The sequence below is a fragment of the Trematomus bernacchii genome, unplaced genomic scaffold, assembly GCF_902827165.1.
Source record: "Trematomus bernacchii unplaced genomic scaffold, fTreBer1.1, whole genome shotgun sequence".
Taxonomy (NCBI): Eukaryota; Metazoa; Chordata; class Actinopteri; order Perciformes; family Nototheniidae; genus Trematomus; species Trematomus bernacchii.
In genome coordinates this window covers 7,871,720-7,895,231 of record NW_022988097.1, presented here as the reverse complement: position 1 = coordinate 7,895,231, position 23,512 = coordinate 7,871,720, and the positions used below count along the sequence as shown (strand labels likewise).

General features: G+C 42.4%; 1 protein-coding gene across 3 annotated transcripts in view; it reads left to right on the top strand.

Annotated features, from left to right (window-relative positions):
- unc5a (unc-5 netrin receptor A) overlaps positions 1-23,512 on the top strand; it is a 124,334-nt gene that overhangs the window by 73,295 nt on the left and 27,527 nt on the right. For 2 of the 3 annotated variants that reach the window (XM_034121003.1, XM_034121002.1), the window contains exons 3-7: positions 8,774-8,917; positions 10,477-10,580; positions 12,772-12,952; positions 15,835-16,002; positions 22,427-22,591. In XM_034121003.1, the coding sequence (XP_033976894.1) occupies positions 8,774-8,917; positions 10,477-10,580; positions 12,772-12,952; positions 15,835-16,002; positions 22,427-22,591 (762 nt within the window). The remainder of the gene's footprint in view (positions 1-8,773; positions 8,918-10,476; positions 10,581-12,771; positions 12,953-15,834; positions 16,003-22,426; positions 22,592-23,512) is intronic. The other variant, XM_034121004.1, reaches the window with a different exon arrangement.

Below are 23,512 nucleotides of genomic sequence, written 5' to 3'. Positions count from 1 at the left end.
GTGCAGATTTGCTGCCTTTCTGATAATATACTCGATATCTTTGGGTTTTGGTTGAAAGCTATGCCGCTTTGACACAGGTCTGGGAATTTTGTGACATCATTTTCTCACATTTTATAGGCAAAGTCATTAAGGACTTAATCAAGAATATAACCGTCAGATTAATCGGTAATGGAAAATGGAAATGAGCTCCAGTTGTGATCTTTGCAAATCTCCTGTCTTTATAATCATCATTTTTAAATCATTAGTTTTCCTTTTAAGGAAGTGTTTAACCTCTGCTTCATCTGTACACATAATTATTGTTCATACCTCCGTTGTTAAACCAAGCTCCAGGGGTCCACTGTGTACTTTCACTCCATTTTCTCAATTTTCAGCGTCTGGTTATTTATAAGTTCACAATTCTCCGTCTCGCATCTATCGTATTAATAATTAAAACAGTCACATTTGAACAAAGAAATGAATATTTAAAGACTCAGTCCGTGTTCGGTCTGCAGCACTTCATCCCCTCATGCGTTGCATTAAAGTTGACTCAACAACAGGCTCCACATTGGAAGGAGAACTGTGTAGACTCAACGCCATATGACCTCTGGGGCAAGCGGGAGATTTAAACAGATTACAGATCTTTTAAGATCTAGCCATTCTCTCTATTTCCTACACCTACTGTATACATTCTGTTAAAAAATGATTTTCTTTACCAAAGATAAACATATTATTTTAGGACTATATTGTGCACGATTTAAATCTTAAAATACTGCTTTATTTTAAACTCTTATGTGAGGCTACCTAGAAAGACCTATTTTAGCTGCTGTTGTCTGGAGGAGAGCCCCTTGTGTGTCATGTGTGAGGGTGGTAGATAAGACTATAAGAGGTATTTCTTTATCCTCCACATTTTCAAGAAGCATTGATTCTGAGACATACAACGGATCTGTATCTACATCACAGCACAATGTTAAAACTGACTATCTGAAGGTTTCTCGTGATGCTTTAAAATCGGTGAATTATATGCCATGAGATGACAAATTATCCACAGGTTTTAAATCCTTAACAAGAAAAGGCAGACTTCTTTTAAACCTTCGTCATAGGCCTTTTTTCTCCTTAACGTGTAAGGCAGGGAGGCTACACAGCCTTTAAGTGGTAAACTATGTGAATTATAAGCAAGGGCAAGAGCTTCAGTTTGAAGTGCAAATTCAAAGGGGCTTCAATACTTTCAGATAATGCATAAATCTAATTATTTTCTTGATGTCCATCGGATGATTTTTCTACCTGACAAAGGCATATGTGATGACACCAACATTTCCACGAAATGAAAGCAGTGCTAAACAGACATCTACTTCAGTTTGTTTTATAATACGAGTCGTTAGCCACAAATACAGAATTATTATTATAAGAACAAATGTGGATTTCAGTACTTCAAAAATATTTTTGGGAGTTTTGTAGAATCACTTTCGTAGCCTCTGTTTTCCCTCGGGCTGTTTACTGAAGGATGTTTGTTGTGCTCAATATTTACATTCGCCCACGTACCTTCATTGGATTACCACAAACCTCTGCCTTCTATCTCCGGCAACACTGCCGGCCAAAGACTAAAGAGGAACCAACCGAACGTGAGCAGGGAGGGGGAAACCTTAATGCAATTTGTATGGCACATAGCACTCTTCAAGCAGATGGCAGCCAGGCTGACTTACCTGAAGCAGTTTTCCTTATTTACTTCAGCGCCCAAGGCCATGTCAGACAAGGGGGAGAGAAACATGTTAGCCCGAGCTAATTATCAGCGCTTTCATTTAGGTAACGTTCTATCAGATCCTCCCACTCTGCAGAATGTAATGGAAGCAGAAGCAAAGTGCTCAAGGCCTTCACCTCCGACTTGTTCTCATTTGAGGTAGGACAAGGTGTGTGTGGGAGATAAAGGAGCAGGTTCCCAGTCACTCCCAGCCTGAAGACTGTGGCATATAGAATGTTCTGCTCTTGCCAATCATCGGGGTCAGGATATTGGATGGCGAGTAATTACACCAGGGGCACTTTGGTAAGGGCACAGAGGTAAATCACAGCCCTGTCTCCGTGTGTGTATATAGTTGCTATTAAGAAAAGGTTAGGTAAACGAATTACAGAGGGGCGGTGTAAATAGAAAAATCCATTGCTTTGAATTAATGTCCGTTTGATGTCATCAGTTGTGTAGGCTTGTGGCTAGATGTAAATGTGGAAACATGAAAACAGACACCGTGTTCAGTGTCGTATGCCATGTGATGTCTGCACTCGGTGAAAGCGGAAAAGTAAAATCTATTTTGAAGTTTTATCTGTCAATTCATTATCACGTTCCAAACCTGTGAACACCTGTGCAACCAAAACACTTTTATGTACACTGCGCTGCGCATTGTTGTGATATCCTGTGTGCGTTTTGTTGTCAGTGATGAATATGGCAGTGAAATGTCTTGCCGAGTGACATCTCACACTCATAGGGGCATGCAACGTGTGTACATCATTAATAACTATACTATAAAGCTCAAACTTTTCCAATCAGCATCTTATCCCCTCACATACAGTATCTCTGTGTAAATCTGACGTTTCAATAACATTTTATTTTATTGTTGGAAGAGGCACATTTTCAGTTGTGATATGTAGTTATTTTTCTCTTAAGCTGATCTCTAACACTTGGCTGACGTGTGTCTGGCCCCTCAACATATTTTACTAGGACACATTTTCAGGATGCCTTCCTCGAGGAAAATTAACTGTGGTGAAATCACTCTTGGCATCTCGTAATCTCCAGTTTTTGGTTGAGGGTTCATGGATGCGCTGCAACTTCTGTCAACAGTATTTGTTCAGAAGTGGAACACAGTTCAGCTGTGATTTTGTAGAAAAAGAGACTCTGTCATCCAAAGAGATGTTTTTTTCTATTGTACCCCAATGCAAGTCTGACCTAGTTTTGAAAAGAATCAACTGCAGATTGTATTACTTTGTATTTTCTATTTAACAAATAGTCAATATTGTTTTTCTTTCATTAGTTCATCTTAAATAAATACACGTGGTTATGGTATGGGTACAAATAAATCAGACATTTTAAACACTGCTGCTTTCTAAAAAGAGTTATTTGTTTGTACCCTTTGATGGTTATCTTCACAGTCTGGTATTAACAATATAAAAACTTTTATGAAGATTTAAAGACATATGCACTTTCAGTCACTCAGTATATTTTTAAAACAGGCATATTAATCCATGGCATCCATAACTGTTTATTCAGTCCTGCACCATTTACTCTCCTCACCCTGCCGTCAGGGCTCCACCTGAGTCTCCTTGAAGTGGCATTGGAATGAACCTCGCCGGATTGATTGGAGCGCTACCTGCTTGCCTGTTTGTCAGCCATGAATAATCTGTAACGACATTCAGAGCATCAGCGGGGGCCTTGCAGCGCGCATTCATTGTGGAAAATGGACAGCTCAATCAAAAGAAGCTCTTGAAAAGCTAGCCATAACCAGAGGCAGAGCCTTGACCCAGAACGCTGTCCCACTGTCTTGAGTCGCAACCTCACCAACATGAATGGGAGGTCTGACTGCTGTATTCCCAGTGAACTCAGGGCTTCTATTCTGCCTCCCTTCCCCCCTCACTCTGCTGTTCCCATCTCTCTTGCTTTTTAATAGAGCCATGCCTCACTCAGAAGGCCACGCTATCCTTGTTGGGAGACAGATGCTTATGGCGCCACCTCCCATACTCCACTCTCCCCGTCAGGTAGCATGGGCCACCCATCACCACACTGCTTTACATGGTAATGAAAGTCTGAAGACTTGATGATAAAGCAGTTATGACCTCGCCTCTATGACCTAGGGTTCACTTTGGATTGTTTACACATGGAAATACTTTCCAGGTTGTGATGCAAGTGTTTTCAGAATGACATTAACTAGAAGTTGAGCTCTAAAGTTGTTTTCTGACAGCCTAGTTGTTGCCAGGATTTCAGTTTTTATATATAAAAGCTGAAATCATTGGTCTGAGGAAGAGGGCATTGTGGAGCTCTGGACACTCATAGTGCCGGTGATGACACTGATGCCACACTGGACAAAAAAGAACCACAGGAGGAAATGAAACACTTACAGCATGCTTTTCACAAGTTTCTTAAAAGCATTCATCGGCAATGTCTCCCTTCAACCATTGTGAACTCTTACCCCTTGAAATGGTGTATTCCCCTGATGTAGAATCACCCGACCTTAATCCCTCTATATCCACTGATGAATCCCAGCAACACACACAGTAGGGATGCCGCCTAATTGAATTTCCTTGGTCACAATGAAACACACACTCAGGACCTGCGAGTTCCAGTCCATGCCTTTGATAAGCAAATGACCCCTATGGAATTGAGGTCACAGCCTGCGAAAACAAGAGTGAGGGAGAGAAAAATAAAGTCCCGCACTCAGACAATCCCAATATCGACTCACCCGGGATTGAGTCCAATGATGTTTACCCTCTGTGTGTTGAGCCTCTGCTGGCTTAAGAGGAAATTCATCCTACAATCACACACACAAAGATGTCCGTGGTCCCGTCCCGTATTTTTACATTTGAATGGAGTGCATGTGTAAATAATCTTGTCCTTGCTACAGATTCCTATAGAGCACAGTACAGTAAATGTTGCCGCATCCTTTGTGTCTGTTTTTGTGTGCCATTGGCTCCAGTAATAGCTTTTCTTGTACTCAATTGCCTGAAGACTGTGCAACAAGCTCCCTCGTACAATAGTCAGGTCAGTTAATTCATGAACTCATCCACTCTGCATCTCTTCTAGTCTTTTTTCTTTTTTCTTCCTTTCGTTTTATTTGTTAGAAGTCGGAAAGTCTTGAGGCAGAATAGTGTGTTTGCGTTGGCATCACTCAGAGTGCAGAGCCTGGATGCTTTTACAGATACTCCTTTTAGAAACTAGCCGTGCAGCTTCACTGTCTGCTTTACTCGCACATCGTTGATTAACAGAACTTTGTAGACTCGGGTAACTCACTTTTACAGTCAGCTAGCTTTATTTAATGTATTCAAATATATCTTTAGACTTTGACAGTAGGCTTGTCTGATTGACTTCTCTGATAGTTTTACCCTGATGCCAACCAATATGCCTTAACCTTACCAGCGAAGGCAACCAATTGTAGCCAATCAGAGGCAGAGTAGGGCAGTTGATATGCCATAGTAGGATATAAGATATTGTAGTTATTCTGCATAATAATTAGCCACATTATTCGGTTTGTTGCAGGGACTGTGTATATTCTGAGCAGTTGGCATTTGTTTTAAGGTAAACGGGGGGTTGGATTAATGGATTTTGGATAACGGGCCTTCACAACATTGGGCAGTCTCCAATTATCCTTCTTTTAGTCTCAGAGATAAACTGTAGTATAATTTGTAACTAATACTTCCTGAACTATCTGTCTTATTTAATATATGCACAAACATACAGTAACAGTGACACCTTTTAAATAGATTATATTTCTACAAGGACTGATCAAATGTGTTCCTTTTGAACTAATTGTGTTTGTACTATTGTACTATTTGGAACTGCAGTTGCCAGGTCTTGTGAATTACAGCACTGGTATCAATAGTATCAATGTGTCAAAGAACATGTTATGCATATTAATCAAGCATTGTTACATTTGGGAATTTGAGTGTGAATTGTATTTACTACCAAAAGACAGCAGCTTTCTATTGATATTGGCACTGTATGAGTCTGTGTCTCTGTGGAAGCATGCATTACTTCTTCATTTCAGTGTCAATCACATAATCATCCTTTTAAAGTTTTCATTTCACTGCGGTTTCTGGATGGCTCATTTATAAATGGGCCGCAGATCAAACCGAAGGCTGCGGGAATCATGTCATGTTTTAATTATCGTTTAACAGGGATGTTAAGTGAACGCTGAATATCTTGCAGGAAAGGTAAAAGAAAGTGTTAATTTGACTATCTTACTCTCTTTAGTTCCTAACACCTTAGAGAGGCAGCCGAGCACAGTTTTATAAATCGATATTGATATTACTGAGTCAGAAGGGTGTCCGTTTTTAAAAATCCTGAGCATAGCTTAATATGAATCAGTGGTGTAGTTGCCACATCAGTCACCTATGAGTGGTTTTCATAAAGTTGTGTTTTGCTGACAGACCTCCCAGTGGAATAGACTTTGGAAAACAACAGTAAATAGCAGCCTGTCCAATCATTATTAACTGCTATAAAAATTACAGTCCCATTTTGTTCACAAAGTGATGAGATTATTTTGTCCTTATTAATTGGAGTGAAATTGGACAGAGTGAGTCACTGCAGTGTTACTGGAAGGTGTCGGACACAGAAAGCAGGTAATTATGGAGACAGGAAGAGATAAGAAAATGGAATGCAATTACCCCGGCAAGGAGAGCTTCAAATTGCTCCTCTCAGGATTTCTCACTTCAGGTCCCTATTGTTCATTCTTTGCATCTCCATACTCATCTATTCCTTTCAGCCTCTAGCTCAATGAATAAGGAAGGTTTGCATTAATCAAATGAATTTCTGCGGTAAGTAGAGCCATATAACCATCTGGACACCGCTTATTGATCAATTCTAAATGTATGTATTCAAATGTTTTTCCCAATTATTTTGCCCACATAAACTGCTGAGCTAAGTCTAAATCCGATGTTTCCATTGTTCCTTATATCCAAGGCTGTAAAAGTTAGAAAAGTCAGAATTAAGTTTAATTTAACTTTCTCGTTGTAGGGGGCACAGATTGATCTCTTCTATCTCCCCCCTCCAGACTGCAACTGTACTATTGTTCCATCCATGTGTGCATACATAGCATTTTATTAACGACTAACACGCACACGCATATGAAACTAAATATAACAATACCCCCTCTCAAATCCCTCCCCAGTGAGCGAGATTGCTGCATGTACTGTAAATAAGTGTATGTGTTACACAAAAACTGCTGCTCTTGCTACATTAGACTTCATTTCATTTTTTCTGTGGATTCCCCGGCTCACTTTTTTGTAGAACACGCAAAATGCAACTGCAAACATAACCATTGTTCTTAGATATAGGTATATGTAGAGAACTTAAAATGTTTTCTCTTGTTCAAGTACATGTTATTATTATTTTTATTATGTTTCAAGGTGAAAGCCAAATGTTGCCATGCTGCTGGTTCAAAAAGGGAGGTTTCTTCTGCTCCATTTGTTGATTCTCTCTAGTGCCCATTTTGTTACTTTGGGCATTTATTTTAACATCGAGGTGCTCTCAGTCTGTGCCACACACTCCCTGCAAAAACACACACACATGGAAGAGCTAGAGTTGAGAGGGAAAGAAAGTGAGTAAATGAGAGTGAATTCCTCAATCCAGCCTTTTATTTCAACCTTTTTTGACAGTTATTTGGCTGAATTATTAAAGCCAATGAAAACACACAAATATTACCTTTCTCCTTCTTTTTTTTACGGAGACTAACACATAGCAAGGGGACGCTGTTAACGCTTGAGGTGGCGCTTCAGGGCTAGATTTACTGCATGTATACTCGCATTTACCAAGAACGCATATTGCAAAAATCTACTGCATTTAGACGCTAATACATGGGGGGGTCCACCAGTGACCCTTACAGCTACTTATCAACACGTGGCTGCCAGCAGTGGAGCACTCTGCTTTCCTCCCTGACAGCTTATGTCACCAATGGGACAAAGGCCTCCACAGATCCATGCACAGTTTGCCTCAAATTGTTTACTAAAAAATCCTCGTTTCCAGTTTGTTCAATGCTCTGTATCCGCACAAGTGCTTTCTGTAATTGCTGTATAGGTTTGATGGTCTGATATGTGCCACTTAGCCAAACTTCAGCTCGCCTCAGTCTGGAGGGGAATGATTACCGCACACAGATCAAGTGTGTGAGGGGAGGGTCACAAAGTGCCTTCATGTAAATGGCAGTAGAAGAGCAGCTCTACATTGAGACTTAAATATACAGCCTTTAATGTGTGCCCTCTGTGACTGTTAAATGTTCTGTGTTCATAAAAAAAAAAAAAGGTTCAACACCTCTTTCTCCAAAAGACCCCAGGGAGAAAAGATGAGACGGAATGAGAGAGGGCTGGAAAGCTGAGGGAAACGCAGCAATCTCTTGATCAGAGGGAAGAGAAAGTAGGACACGTCGTAGGGATCAAGGTCGTAGATATATATAAAATACCTCTGGATTACAGGTCCCAAATAAAAGGTCAAAGGAAAATGAAATGAAGGATTGCTTCTGAAATATCAAAAGATACCGGACTCTAACAACACTATGTTGTTTGGACAGTTAAGCAGAAGGGATTTTCTCGCAATTTTCTTTTGTTTGGAGAAGCGATGTCTTTACTTGAAAAGCAATAAAGCTTACATCAACACTGTTGTGGATATACTCCATAGATGTGTACTATTCCCCCCCTCGTGGATTTAATAATAGCGAGGCAGGTCGTGCTGAATATTTTTGTTTGTTTAGCGCTTCCTTGTTCCTTTTCAACTGTTGGTTTTAACGCCTTCCGAATTACACCAAGGATAGCTGTGAGCCTCTCTTCTCATTTTCCTCGGTTAACAAGCACTCTGTTTATATATGATTATGGTTCTCTGCTTGTTTATTCTGCAAACCTTTTTTTCTAAATTACCTCGCTGATTTAGTTCAAGGTACAAAATGTACTAAAGGATTCAGAAGAGCTCATTTTTCTTTAGTTTCTGGGAAGAAATATTCATGGTCATTTAATTGTTTGGCTCCATCAAACGAGCTGATCGGGATAAACTTGATCCCTATACCCCCCCCCCCCCCTCATTTCACCATTTTGATTACTGCCTGTGTTTGCTTTGCAGCGCTGCCAATCATGCAGGTGACAATTGACATAACCAGACAGCAGGTGGAGAAGATCTTCGGTCTGGATGAGTACTGGTGTCAGTGCGTCGCCTGGAGCACCACCGGAACGCAGAAGAGCCAAAAAGCGTACATCAGGATTGCTTGTGAGTGCACTTTAAAAACATCACTGTCATTACAAATTAAATTTCTGCAACATATTGCATGTCTGTTTGTAATAAGAGGATATTAGCATGATGATTTTTCACCTTGCGTGGTAGTAGAGGGAGTAACTTTCATTTACCAACTAGCCCAGAAGCTCTCTGTGCACCGCAGTGCATTACTGTGATTACAATTTACCTAGATCATCTTTAGGCAATTGTACTTATTAAGAAAATATTTAGCCCGTGGCAGGGATAAACTGAGATTAATGCATCTGTTTAAAGGAAGTCTAGAAAAAATAGAACACTAAATTTGAGCATTCATGAGCATATTTTTCACTGGTTACAGTACATCAACGATGATCCCTGTGAAAGTAACCGGAATAAACAGAGATTTGAAATCTATTGCTGTGCAGTAATCATAAATCTGTCTGGGGAACACAGACACATCCCTCGCTCAGCCTCAAAAGCTTTATTAGGAGAAGCCATTTCACATTTGAGTATTTTAAAGCATTCTGCCTATTTATTCCCACATAAATATGCATTATTCCACACAGAGCCGTACGCAGCGCTGTCTCCGAACCATTTGAAAACACACATTCATTATCCGACCTTGTTTGCGAGCTCAACAAAAAGAGTTCCATGTAAGATAAGGCCACGCGCCAAAAAACAATAATGTTTGCGTGCACACACATACACATCCGCATACATTTGAGCCTTCCAGGAGTGTTATATATATATAGTGTAAGTCTCCCCCAGTCCAATTATATCGGTTTTAATTCAATTGAATGTCATGAAACTCTCTGCTTTTCCTAATATAATGATGGGTCAGGACAGACACAACATCTGTTTAAAGAAAATGCACCGGTGGCTCAAAGCCACACCCTCAGCCCCTCACAACACAATAACACATTACTGATGCATAACCCGGGGTGAACACATGAAATGTGCTCCAACCTGCCAGCTATGAGCATCCTGTCCATCTCATTTTATACAAATTGCCTTGCATTCATTTTCACTCGTGAGAAATAAGCAAATAAGCGTTGCCAGTTTTACCTGTACAGCCTGGGCTTACGGACAATTGTATAGCAGGACTTGCAATGGTAAGAGTTTCCAATGAGACGTAATGTGAAGCCCCATGCAGGCAGCCAGGCTTGCAGGAGCTCTTGTCCAGGAGCCTCAGGGCTCTGTTTTCGTGCGGCTGCTCCAAGCCCTCATACAGATGGAGGCTGGGGGCTGGAGAGAGCAGAGTGGGTGGTAGGGGACGAGTGAGGGGTAATGCAATTGCTTTTGCTTGATGCCGGGCCCCTCTGGCAGCAGACAAGCATTTCTGAACCAGCCAGGCAGCCTGTAATAAGCAACATGGTTGGTGCCACAGATCCCTGTTTGGCTTAGGGGCCAACTGGAGTGCGACATGCTCAACGACGCCACGGGTGGACATTTCTAGAAAGAAGGAAATGTTGAAACCTCCGAGCTAAGTTTTGTGGAAGGAAGTATTTCATTTTGAATCTCACAAGCTCGTACAAACATCCTAATTGGTTTTGTCTCTCCCTGTCTTTTTTCAGACCTGAGAAAGAACTTTGAGGAGGAGCCGCAGGGTAAAGAGGTTGCATTGGACCAGGAGGTGTTACTGCGCTGCCATCCCCCCGAGGGAGTGCCACAAGCCGAGGTGAGACATGGATACAGAAGATATTTATAGGCCCACATCTAGCATCCCTTTACCCTTTCCTCACCAGGAGTACAAAGAGCAAAAGGTATCTCAGGATTAGCTCCCCAGCATCTCCAGCAGGGAACAGTCAACCCTGTACGGATAAATTACACCTCTAATTATTCCCCGTTATTGATTTATTATCTCCCTTACATCTCTGAGAAGCCGTATATCACAGCGTCTCGTCACATCACTCAGGATAGGCTTGGAGGCTTCACTCCCCGTTTGGCATCTCTAAAGGCCCATCCATAATTAATGGGTCTATTTGCCTCCCTCTCTCCCTATCTAATTCTCTATCTCTCTGCCGTCTCTCCACGTCCTGTGTGTCTCGTACCCTCTTGTTCTGCTCAACTCTCTCCCTTTCTCTTTCCGTCTCTGGGTGCTGTGTGTCTGTGTTTAGAGGACCAGACGGGGGCCAGCTGTTTCACCTCTTCTGCTGCGTCCTCCTGGTCCCATATAGGCACTAACCGCTCTAATAACAACACAAGAGGAGGTTAGGCCAGCCACTCAGACAGCCCAGAGACCGTGAGCAGCAGAGTAGCCAATCACAGCTCCACAATGTAGGGACAGTGTGCAGAGAAATAGGAAGGTAGGTGCCAAGTGCAGTTCAACAGAAAAGAACATCAGAGCAGAAGTCACCACGGGAGAAAACAAGGATAGTGCACAAGAGGAGGAAAGCCCAATTATATGCGGCATTGCAACTGGCAGTAATACGCACAACAATGCTGCTGTACCGTAGCTACTCTCGAGACGAGACACAAGGTCAAGTGAGAGCAAGAAAACAAGCAAACCAATCTGAAAGTACACCAAAAAAAGAATAACATCAGTTTTGGCTTGTGCAAGAGGGCACAGAAAACGACACAAAGCATGATTAGTTTCATTCTCGGACCACCAACATCCTCCGAGGGCCGTACAAATTATTGACCTCTGCTTAAAAATACTAAAATCACAGCCCATTCATTTTGCCTTTCTTTCATGCTGTGCGAAGAAAAAGCAACCTCTTAATCCAGATATCTAACCATGACTCGCGTATGCATTCACGTGCACGGTTGTCGCATGACCACCACAACAGAAAGATATGGACACAAGATGTTTAGTTTCCTAACCTCCTCTAGGGGGGTCCGGGGGGCATGCTCCCCCGGGAATGTATTGTTTTTAAATGTTGAAGTTAAAAGCATCAATCTGGTGCACTTTGAGAGCAACATTAGGAGATCTATGGATACATCTCTCAACACCCATATGAGACAGAACTGTAAGCAGATTTACTTTCTTTATGGATATTTTACAAATCACTCTCCTTTCAAACTGTATTCTTGGTTATTAATAACAACTTTTCTTTTACTGTCATATAGTATTTTATACCCGTTTACTTTATTCTCTTATTTTTTTATAACTATAATGATCATATAAAGATGTGCCTCTACTTCACTGGTTGTAGAAAAAGCTTCTTATATTCGTTAGCATAGCTAGCTAACCAGATGCTAATAACAACAAAGTTATTGACTGTATGATCAGTATGACAGATGAGCAGATCGCCACTGGGCTTTCAACTAAGACACAGCCACGCAAAAACTGCGGCATGTGTCCAGCTCCTTATCTGAAGTGCCGGAGCCGCGTTCTGGTGCTCTCCGTCAGAACTGCATACCACGTGATGACACGTTAGGCTCATGTTGTGTTCAAGGACCCTGACCTTGGCCAGGAAAAACAAGCACTCGCTTGTTTAATTATTTTGCGGTCTAGATTTCTTAATTGTTTTTCTTTTTTGCGTGTGTTTATAAATTACCTCGAGGGCTGTATCAAATTGTCTCGCGGGCCGTATACGGCCCGGGGGCCGGAGGTTCCCCATCCCTGATCTACAGAGATCTCCAGCAGCTACGCATTAAAAGCTACATTCCCCACACAAAAAGAAAATATATAAGAATTAAAACGGTATACAGATGAATTAATTCCATCTCAGTGTCAGTATAACAACAAGCTACATTTGTCATTAATCTTTCTCTGTTTGATTGCATTAATAACTGCACTACTTTTATGTTCAATGTAAAAAAAATCCAATCCCCGGCATGTGTGCTTCCTGTGGAGCGGCTTGGGAGGGGAGCAGTTTTCTATTCAGTTAAGGTGAATTTTGACCTTTTGAAACCATATTTTTCAGGTGGAGTGGCAGAGAAACGAGGATGTGATCAACCCAGGGAGCGACCTCAATTTTTTCATGACAACTGACCATAGTCTCGTCATCAAAAAAGCCCGGCTGGGGGACACGGGGAACTACACATGTGTGGCCAAAAACATTGTCGCTCGCCGCAAAAGCAACTCTGCCACGGTCCTAGTCTATGGTAGGTGGAAACTCCTTTCAACAGGTGTCAAAGCGGTCTACACACAGTAATGAAAAGTCTGGAGTTAGGCAGCTTCCAAATATGCGAAACATAAAAGCAGCTTAAATGAATTGTGTATTGCTTGCATGTGCTTCCGTTATCCCAAAGTCTAACAATAACCCTGCATGTTCGCCTGCATGGAGGAAACATGAGTACACAGATTCTATATGAAGTTTTAAAGAGAATATGCAGTGTTACACATAATGACATACAGTGTCAACAAGCATGATACAGCTCTACTATCCAGCAAACAATGAATTATATTTTCATAAATAATTACATAATGACATAGTAGTGTATCTGCACATTAATTAGCACAACTTAAAATGTTACTGGCATCCATTCTGCCAAAGCTGGCCAGCTTCAATCTCCACGCTGCCATCTTCCTCTATCTTTGTAGTGAATCCAATACGGGAGGAGAAAATTAAATAAAAGCAAACTGTAAATAATTACTTGACTCAATAAGCAGACTGATCTGTATTACAATTCTGAGAAACAGCATATTTGTTATCACAGAGGGTGTCTTGGGTACTGGCTCGTCTTCTTTTTTGCATACATTGAAGCTAGACTTATTTCTCAGCTACTCTACATGCAAACAGCAAATCACGAGGATACGGATCATGAAAGCAACTTTGTTGCATATGAGAAATGTAGAATCTGGCACAGTGTCTGACACGGTTCGTTTTTATCAAGGCTGCCAGAAGAAGACGATTATATCTAGTCGGAACAAGACTTCTTGACAGTGTCAAAAACACAACATATGGAAAAATAAACAGCACTATGGAGGAATATGCACACCTCTGCATCACTTCTGCTATAGAATGATTTCAAGGTTTTTGTGTGAGTCTATACAATATTTTACATCATCTAAAAAGAACAGGTAATCAAAATCCATGAAAAGGGGTGCACTATAAGTATTCCTATCCCTTGGGAAATGAGGGTGTCAGTGGGAATTATTTGATCAAAACTGAATAACTTGTGCAGTTCTTAAAATTCAGGTTATAGCTACATGATTTAAAATTGAATATATTTTCACTTAAAAGTGCAGTCCGACAAAAGATCTCAATGGATTTAAGGGTGTAGGATGAATTCCAATTCGGACAAAATGAGCATAGTTTGAAACATGAAGGTCATCAATTGAGGGCTTTAGAGCTTTAATATATCAACGAAAAATAATTAGAACGATGAACTAGACTGAGCTGTAATATTAAACAATGAATACAAAAAATAAGCATTTAGGGATATCTCTGTACTTAGGAACTTTGACAAAGGACTTGTGTTTTCTTTTTAGGCAGTATTTTAACTGCAAATGATGGTAAAAAAAAAAGGCATGTGCATTTTCTCTGTGAACGATTTGAAATTAAATGTGTACATTTTGAGCATGCAGTCAATACACACATTTCACTGAGCCTTGAGTGTAATGAAAAAAATAAACAAGTTATTTGTACTTAATTATAATTGATTAGCTTGTTGCTCTGCAGATCTACAAATCCACACGTGTACAGATGAAATGAGTGCGGAGGCAAAAGCATTCTAATTGTTGTTGCCTTTTCTTGTAATGTCAAAAATACAATAGTTATGAAATGAAATATTGTTTGCTCTCAACAACCTGACAAATTGTGAACAAATTGTTCGTGGTGCATGCATGTCAGATTTCCATGTGTTCTTGACAAGAGGACAAATGTATTACCATTGTAGCAAAGATTGAGGTTATATCACAATAGAAGTGGTCTTGTTAAAAAAAAAAAAAAAAGAGAGAAAAGAAAAATCCATTACTGAGAGCATCACAGTCCATCATGCTAGCTGATCAAGCTAGCTGTAGCAAGTCATAATAACTGCTACTTTTCAAAGGGGGTTCAACGGGGGGCCGGAGATGCATTTTAACAAGGCCTGGCTGGTGTGACTGCACTCTGCGCTAAGAGGTAATCAGGGGCCAAGTTGCCTGGCAATTTACCTCGCAGTGGCGGGCAATCAATCGCATAGAGAGGGCAAGGAAATGATTCAGCCACGACAAGCACAGGAGAGAGTTAGGGGGGAAATTAGCAAGGGAGTATGTACAGAAAAGGGACGACAGCGCTGTGCAAGTCAATAAATCAGGAATCTCGGTATCTTGTAAGCTGGGGCAAACACAGGATGTACAGGAAGGAGCTGATTAGAATTAAACCAGCGTGGTGTGATGGAATCACCTGCTGAGATTGAGCGATATAGCTGCAATTATGTGCCAATAGGTGGATAAGGTTCAGCAGTGCCTTTCAGTTTGAAATAGAAAAGAGGAAAAGATGTAAATTCAAAAAATAGTTGAGTGACGTGGGAAATCAGCAGTGGATGAGTGAAAGACACAATTTGAACAGGGTTGATGTATTTATTTTTCAGTCTTGGCCTTTCCGTAAGCATGTTGTAATTATTATTCTGTATATAATATGAAACTTTTGTATAATGTCTTCCATTACCTTTGTGAGATTTAGGGGGCTATCTAAAATATCCTCTAGTTACTTTGCAGAAACTGTGTCTTCCTCAGAGATAAGGTCAAAGATGGCAAGCTGTCATGTTATTTTCTGTTCCCCGTTGAAGCTATTTTGTTTTCACTGCAGTTGGCTGTATTTCCAACATGGACACAGGAAGCTGCCCCCCCTTTGCAGTTGCTCTTCCATTAGTTCACCTTGCAGTGCTGAGCCACAGAGTGTAACAGCAGTCACAATTATTCTAGCGCAACACACCTCTTTTCCTTGGTGCATGTCGGGTAATCCTGGCTGCTCTGTCCCTTCATCCATCCCTCCCTCCCAACCTCCCCCTCCCTTACCCACTTCATCCCCCCCCCCCCACCCCTGGCGCTGGTCTGACAGTCAACGGCGGCTGGTCCACGTGGACCACCTGGTCGTCCTGCAGTGCTGTGTGTGGGCGCGGCTGGCAGAAGAGGAGTCGGAGCTGCACCAACCCCACGCCACTGAATGGAGGCACTTCCTGTGAGGGGCAGAACGTCCAGAAAAGTGCCTGTGTGGCCACCTGTCCAGGTAACTCCCAGGCAACCCCGTTTGTCCTGTGGCGCTTGGCTTCCTGTGGCTTCCTTTTTGCATTTTTTTGCATCTAGAAGTCATCAATTCATCTTTATTTTGGCTGCCTTGTGTACCAGCACCTAGGTCTTACCTTAGATGCTAGTGCTTCTGTTGTTTCCTGCAATTAGACCGCTTACACAGCAATGTCAGTCTATTAGTCTTCACAGTCACATCCTAAAAAGTGATTTATTCTTTGTTCACATATCTCCTTATCTGCTGCTCCGGCCTCAGACCACGCTTCTATTTCAGAGACCTGTCTGCTTTAAGAGACATGGTCCAGGCCATTGCATTGTGTCAGACCAGCGAGTACATTAGTTCATGTTTGCTGTGCAAGCTCTGTAGTAAATATGGGCAATACAAATCTGAATGATGGTGGCTTGTGTGCCATGGCTGCGTTTGGGGAATTGAGGGTGTTTCATTTGCCTGCCTGTTCTACCCTGTAAGAGCGTCAGGGAGGCAGAGAGCATCCTGCCTGATACTGAGCAACACATATCGATCTCTGGTAGCCTGAGATGGAAGTCAAGCTGCTTCATTTGCAGTCCCACATTAGTCCCCATACAGAGAGAGAGATAGCTGGATAGGAAAAGGGAGGTGTAAGGTGAAAGCAGGGATAGAGACAGATGGAATTAGATACAGTGTAAGATAGGACAAAGCGCAGAGTGATAGAGAGGAGAGGGAAACTGAGAAAGAAGTAGAAAGAGCCCCAGTGTATACAAGAGCTTGCTGTTTAGCTGCCAGCAGATCAGTGTGTGGACATATAGCCGAGGCTCTGCAGCCATGCTGACCGCAGGAGAAATCTCCCACGCTCGGTAAATAGCAGAGAGGGAAACCCAACACCTCTGGCAGTGGCAGCTTCTCCCAGCCTAAAACAAAGGTTATCTTACTCGGTGAATCAGGGCGTTGTGTTACACATCTCTCATGTAAAGACATCACTCGATGTCAAGCTGGAGTGTAAGTAACATGGCCCGCTGGAATACAGCAGGAGGAGGAAGACAAAGGGAGCACAGCGGTGCGTGACGCTCCATCAGGACCCTATCTGGATGGATTTGGAATTATTAGCGCTGTAGCCACGAGTAATGGAATTAGAGGGGTGTCCAGGGATGCTTGACATTCCCCCACACCAACGCAGGATACTGACCTCCATGAGCTTAAAGAGATTAATGTCAGTCCGAGCCGCTATTGTTAGACTAAAGCCCGCCCCCCTCTCTTTCACTAGCCCCACAAGGAGAAAGTGTGTAATTCCAATCCTTAGGGTGCTGTTGCAGAAATTGTTGCATTGTGCCCTGTAAACACGGTTTGCAGAGACTTTGAAAAAGAGAGAACTGCTCAAACCTCTCTCAGTCCTGTTGTTTGGCAACAGAGAAGCCTCTGCCTTCTTTTCTCACTCGTTACCTGAGATCAGACAGAGCATCAGTGGCACAGACAGCTGTCACATCCCAGAGGGGGCTCCCCTCAAGGCCAGGGTCCACTGCGCCAGAGTCCCTGGATGATGGGCTGTTGTTTTCTTCCACAAGTGCGTACACGCATGCCTCTGAAGTCGCTCAGGATGAACTGACCGCTCCCATCTTTTGTCACCAAGTGCGCACACACAGCCCGTCAATGACTACCCCCAAACAATCCTCAATAGATTTGACAAATACCTGATTAACACATGTATGACTATTAGCCTTAATATGTTAATTAGACTTTCTCCCATTCAGCAAGGGGGGGAACAAATGAGTCCGGCCTTACAAAGAGCATCACAACATACTGGATAACAATTTTCATTATCACTTTGCTTATAGCCTTCGCATGTCTAATCCACCTCACTAACAGAGGGAGATTTCAGTCCATTTGAGACTTGAGAAGAATAAATTACATGGAGCTGTACGCTTCAGAAAGACATCTTGTTATTTTTTAAGACACGGCTGACATTTGGATTCAGAAATTATTTATTTATTTATTTTGTATTTATTTATTTTTAATATAGCCTTGAGAGGCATCCTTACTCATTGCCTTTTGTTTTTGAGTTGCCTTCTTAAAATTACATTTCATTCTATTCTTGTTTCAAGAGTTCATTAATTATCTAGACTCAAATTCTCTGTTGACTGTAAGCTCTCTAGTGCATTTAGCCCACAGCATTTGATCTTTAAAAGAAGAAGCAAAACAAATACATTTAGTTTTTACTTTGATTTTTGCAGTTCCACTCTGTGTTGTCTAAAATACAACGATGGCCTCACAGATTTTGCTTTACCTCTTGTTGGAACCAACAACGGCTATAATTTGTATCTGCATTGCCTGGCTTAGTCTATATATACATGTATTGTTGAGTTGCCGGTGGCCATGTATTGTTCCACATTTCAAAAGTAGCACGTTTCTTTCAGAGCATTACTAAGCTACAGCCACAGAAGCACATTTCCACACACTGACGTCATGTACGCTTCCACAGACCAACACCGTCTACTGTTCAGCAACACAACTCTCCACCTGTCTGTTCACACTTAGTCTGAACAAAAGCTCCAACCTCCTAATTTTGTCTAAGTCTCCAAAGTGTTAAATGAGAGTTGGCAGAGGCCTGTGTGGCTGATCAGATGGGCTCCATGCTGAGAGACACAGGGAGCTGAGGAGGAGGAGGAGGAATAGGAGGAGGAGGAATAGGAGGAGGAGGAGGAGGAGGAGGGGGAGGGGTAATAGGAGGAGGAGGCTAAAGCCTGAGGCTCAGAGCAGAGCAGATCAACACTTGAGTCAGCGAGTAGACAAACTATGCAAGAGCTTATCTCAATTTCACTTCCCTCACTCTGCCTTCTCCTTTTCCCTTTGTCTCATCTCATCCCTTTCCCGCTGAAGTATCCCACATAAATCTGCAGTCCATCCCTCACTCCTTCATTGACTTCAGAGCCAAAATGTCAGATCACGCCAGCATTTCCAACAACACTACCTTAGCCAACAGCAAGTAGTTAGCCCCCTAGTTTCTTTAGTGACACCTGACCGACATAAATTAATGGCACTGTTGCTGAAGTATTAGAGAAGAGCAAACAACCTGAAGACATTTCTAACTCTCGTGAATTATTTAAATGTTGTACTGATTCCTCAGGCTTGCCAGAGGAGCCGTGAGATTTCTACGAGATGGAAAGTAAACAGACTCGCGGCTGGTGTATTTGTACATTCGTACGTCCTTGTAAGTGTGTGTTTGTGCCTGTTTCTGTTGTACACATGCAAGTTAGCGCCCATATGTCGACTGTCTGCACTGCAGGCAAATGTCTAATTTTACTTTTGGGGTATGTGTGTCTCTGGAAATTATCAGTGATTGTTCAGGAGACTTCACATTTAATTCAAGGAATAAGTAAGAGGAATGCCTAATAAATATCAGAAAAACACTCCGATTCGCTGTAGAAAGACGATGGCCATCTGTTGACAGCCTCGCATCAGTGCTGTTTTTAACCGTGCTGTGCCTTTTGTTTTGGTTTACCCTCTTCATATCTTGCATATATAATCATTTTGTTTTGTTCTAGTGGTTTAGTTAACAAAAGGGAGTAGGCGCAGAGTGCATACTACATCCTAACCATGAACAAACATCTGATTTATTAATTCATAAAATGGGACAGAAATACAAAATATGGTCTGATTATGAATTTGAATGAAGAACCATTTCTGCGACTAATCCATCCCTCCCACTGCACGGGTCTGTTGTTTTCTGAGGCTTTTTTAATCAGCCTTTGAACACCGGGATTAGAGCTGGTTACTGTGCACACGTGTGTTGACAGGACAGTGGGAGCAGAGGGGCGGCCTGCTGGTCTCAGTGGTGCTTGTCTACCTCCTCATCTTCCCCTCAAGGACACAGGAACTGTGGGTGTCCGATGATCTGGGACAGTGTCCGTCAGCGGCCGTTGTCATTTTGAACAGCCAAGCCTCAAAGAGGCCCTCCCACTGACCTGTAAAGAATGGTTGGGTTCTTTTGCTCCTCCACCCCTACAGCATGTCCAAATGGGGGCTTGCCACTGGGCTATTGTATTACTTTCACTCCTCAGAGACCTGTCTGACCTAAAACCTGTGGTGTTGCATGATTGAAAATCAGCTGTGGTGCCTTTTGCAGGAGCGCTAACAATCTCTTTCTGGGGATTTGATAAGGAAAACTGGGGATGTGGATAACATTTGAAATAGTAAAAGGATGAGGCTTGGTTCAGATTTCAGCCTTAAATTAAAAAGGAAATCAAGAAAAGTGACAATTTCCTTGCTTCGCTGCATTTATTCTAAGCACTTACTATCCTCCCACTTGCTGTTATGCTGTCCTAACATTTCTCTGGCGTCTGCTGCGCCTGTAAGAAGCCTTTTCTGTTTCTGAAATATTTGCAACATGTGTTCAGAGTCAAACAAACCATCAAGAACTATTCATGCATTTTCATCCTTCCTTGATTTCCCTCAGCCTTGGGTGGCAGTGCTTGTGTCTCATCCACATTCCCGTGAGCAGCACCCTGTTTCCACTGCAATCTCCGTGTTTGAAAATGTTATTTGCATGGCCATTAGTCTTGCTTTGTGGTGTAAAAAGAGAAGTAGAATTTCATCACCTCATCAGGGCAGATGTTGATCTCATTTCACATTGGTGTGGATAAACTGAGGGGCGACATAATATATTCATTAGGATGTAATTCGCTATTCAATCATTCTCGTTCCCAGCCTGGATAATCAGCCTACTGGCCCACGGATGGGTCCACTCAATGCCAAACAAGGACAATTATCTGATTGGTTCTGCTCTCTCTGCCAATGGGATCTGACTGCAAAGAGGCCCTAGCATCCCATAACACACACAGACACACACATTCTCACATTTGGGAGCAGGGTCTAATTCACACACCTGGGCTTCTGGTCCGATACGCTCATAGCGCCATTTACCGCGTTTTCCAATTGATAGTAAAAACACAAATAATATCATTACTTACAGTTATGCAATAATGTGTATCCCACCCCTAGTGACTCTCTCACTTATGTTTTATTAACCAAAGCCTCTAACCTGCAGCGGATAAGACCTGCACTCACTGGGTCATGCCCCCTGCACTATTTATTGCTGGGATTAATGAGCGCTAAGGTTTCCTTGCCCTTAGGTCAGTCAGGAGGAGGGTTACGTGTGTGTGTGTGTGTGTGTGTGTGTGTGTGTGTGTGTGTGTGTGTGTGTGTGTGTGTGTGTGTGTGTGTGTGTGTGTGTGTGTGTGTGTGTGTGTGTGTGTGTGTGTGTGTGTGTGTGTGTGTGTGTGTGTGTGTGTGTGTGTGTGTGTGTGTGTGTGTGTGTGTGTGTGTGTTCTTGGCTGGTTCCCCTTCACCCTTACATTTGGGAAAGTGAGCGAGACAGTGGCTTTTTTTTCCCCCCATGAGAGCTCATTACTGCTCTTTTTCCCATTAGCCCTATGGTAACCCTCCCCAGGCCTGGCGCTGTGTCACTCTCACTATAACTCCCAGCCGCCGAGCTCCCCCCCCCCACCCCTCCAGCCACAGTGCCAAATTACCCCCACCTTTGTGAGATGGCCTCCCTCCCTGCATGTGGTAAAGCTGCTGATATTTCTTATAGCCAGGCCTGCACAGAACAATTACCGGCCCATTTCCATTTGTTTCATTTTGCTCGTGCTGATGGTGGTGTGTTTGAAGTTGTGGTGGACATAAATAGGCTGCAGGTGTAATGTACATTCGTCCCTGTTCAGAGTAATACCACCTGTATTGTGTCTTGCATTCAAATGCACTGCAGGTAATGCCCATGTTGCTACAGTAACGGCTTGTTTGGCTGAGAAATCTAACCAAGGCAGATTTGTTTCCGCTCACAAAATCCCACATTGCACACAAAAACGTTCTACATGGATGTATATCAGTAGATAGAGGGTTATATTCCCAATTGTAAATCTTTTTCTCCCTGTACATATTTAGATTGTTGAAAGCAGAGTCTACCAGGCCACAGCACCCTCAGACCACTGGGGTTTAGCTTAGTTGCATCTTATTTCCATGTTAAAAATAAACAAAGGAAGCAGAGTAGAGACAATATGCTTTTTCACAGCAGTTTTACACGCTTTGGTTTCCCTGTGCATCTGCTGGATTGGAGTGTGTGCAAGTGGATTTGCATGTCTTTATATGGCTTTCCCTACCAGGTTTCCATTTTAGAGCGAGTGGATTTGCACAGGAAGGCTACAGAGTATTCTACCAGTTCTCATCTCACACGCAAATACACCACTGCTTTTACACCGCTGTTGCATCTGAACTTCACTGTGCAAAGTTTTAACAGTTCACAATGTTTGTACAGAGTGTTTGCTTGTTTTATTGGAACTCTTCAGCATGTTTTTTTCAATCAGAAGTTTTACCGATGAATCAGTTGGTGTGTGTGTTTGTGCTCACCCTTGTTTTATGTTGTTGTGTGTGTTTGCAGTGGACGGAGGCTGGAGCGAGTGGAGCAAGTGGTCGGCGTGTGGAGCGGACTGTTCGATGTGGAGGAGCAGAGAGTGCTCCCAGCCCTCACCTGGCACCAGGGGCAAAGACTGCCAGGGGCTCGACCTCCAGTCTCTCAACTGTACCAGCGAGCAGTGCCCACAGAGTGAGTGCACGGACCACCCACGCACTGCAAACCATACTCTCAATTTATAAACTCTGTGCAACAATGGAACATATTTAGTAGCAAAGGTCTTTATTAACAACAGCCAAAATAGAATGAAGTTTAGTGATTTATTTATTTTATTTATTTAAAGCGGAGTATATTCAACTTTTTTTAAAAACAACTTATCTAAAATCTCAAGTTCTCTACAAATGTATATCAAGGCCTGTTTTCTATTCAGATTATGGCAACTGCTTTTGGTATAGTGGGATAGCTGCAGGTATCAGGATTGGATTGATGACGGTGATCTGTTTTTTAACTCGAGGCATTCAGGGCACTCGTGCAAAAAAAACGTAAGCGCGCTGCAATGCTAAAACAGCCTTCAAAACCCTTCGAGAATTCAAAACAATTCCGCCCCAGTCTGCTAAAAAGCACTCTGATCGGGGCCCAAGGCAGGATGAGAAGATGGGAAGGGCAAGGCTTTCCCCTTCATGCTTTTTGTTTTTGTATACAATTTTCACTTTGGCATGGGAACTGAGAATGTCCTCCTCCACTTTTTATTAGACCTCATATACATGTTATGTATCCTTATAGCATCAGTTTTGTGTGATAGACAAAAGGGAAAGAGGTCCATTCCATAAGACACCTGAACTCTCTGAGGACCATTACTGCCTCGTCCACACCTTCGCGACCTTTTAGACCATCAGTTCTAATAAACACCAGTATGACACCCGCTGCTAAAATAATACACAACCTTTTCACCTGCGTCGCTGTCGTGATGCTCTCTAGGCTATTATTGGAGCTGAAAATTAAACCATCTCTCTTCTGATTAAAACACAACCTGCCAGGTAAAGTGCCATGGGTCAAATCGGCCGTGCAATTGCACACACATGGCCAGTGTGCTTGTGTGCTGTGATTTGTGTT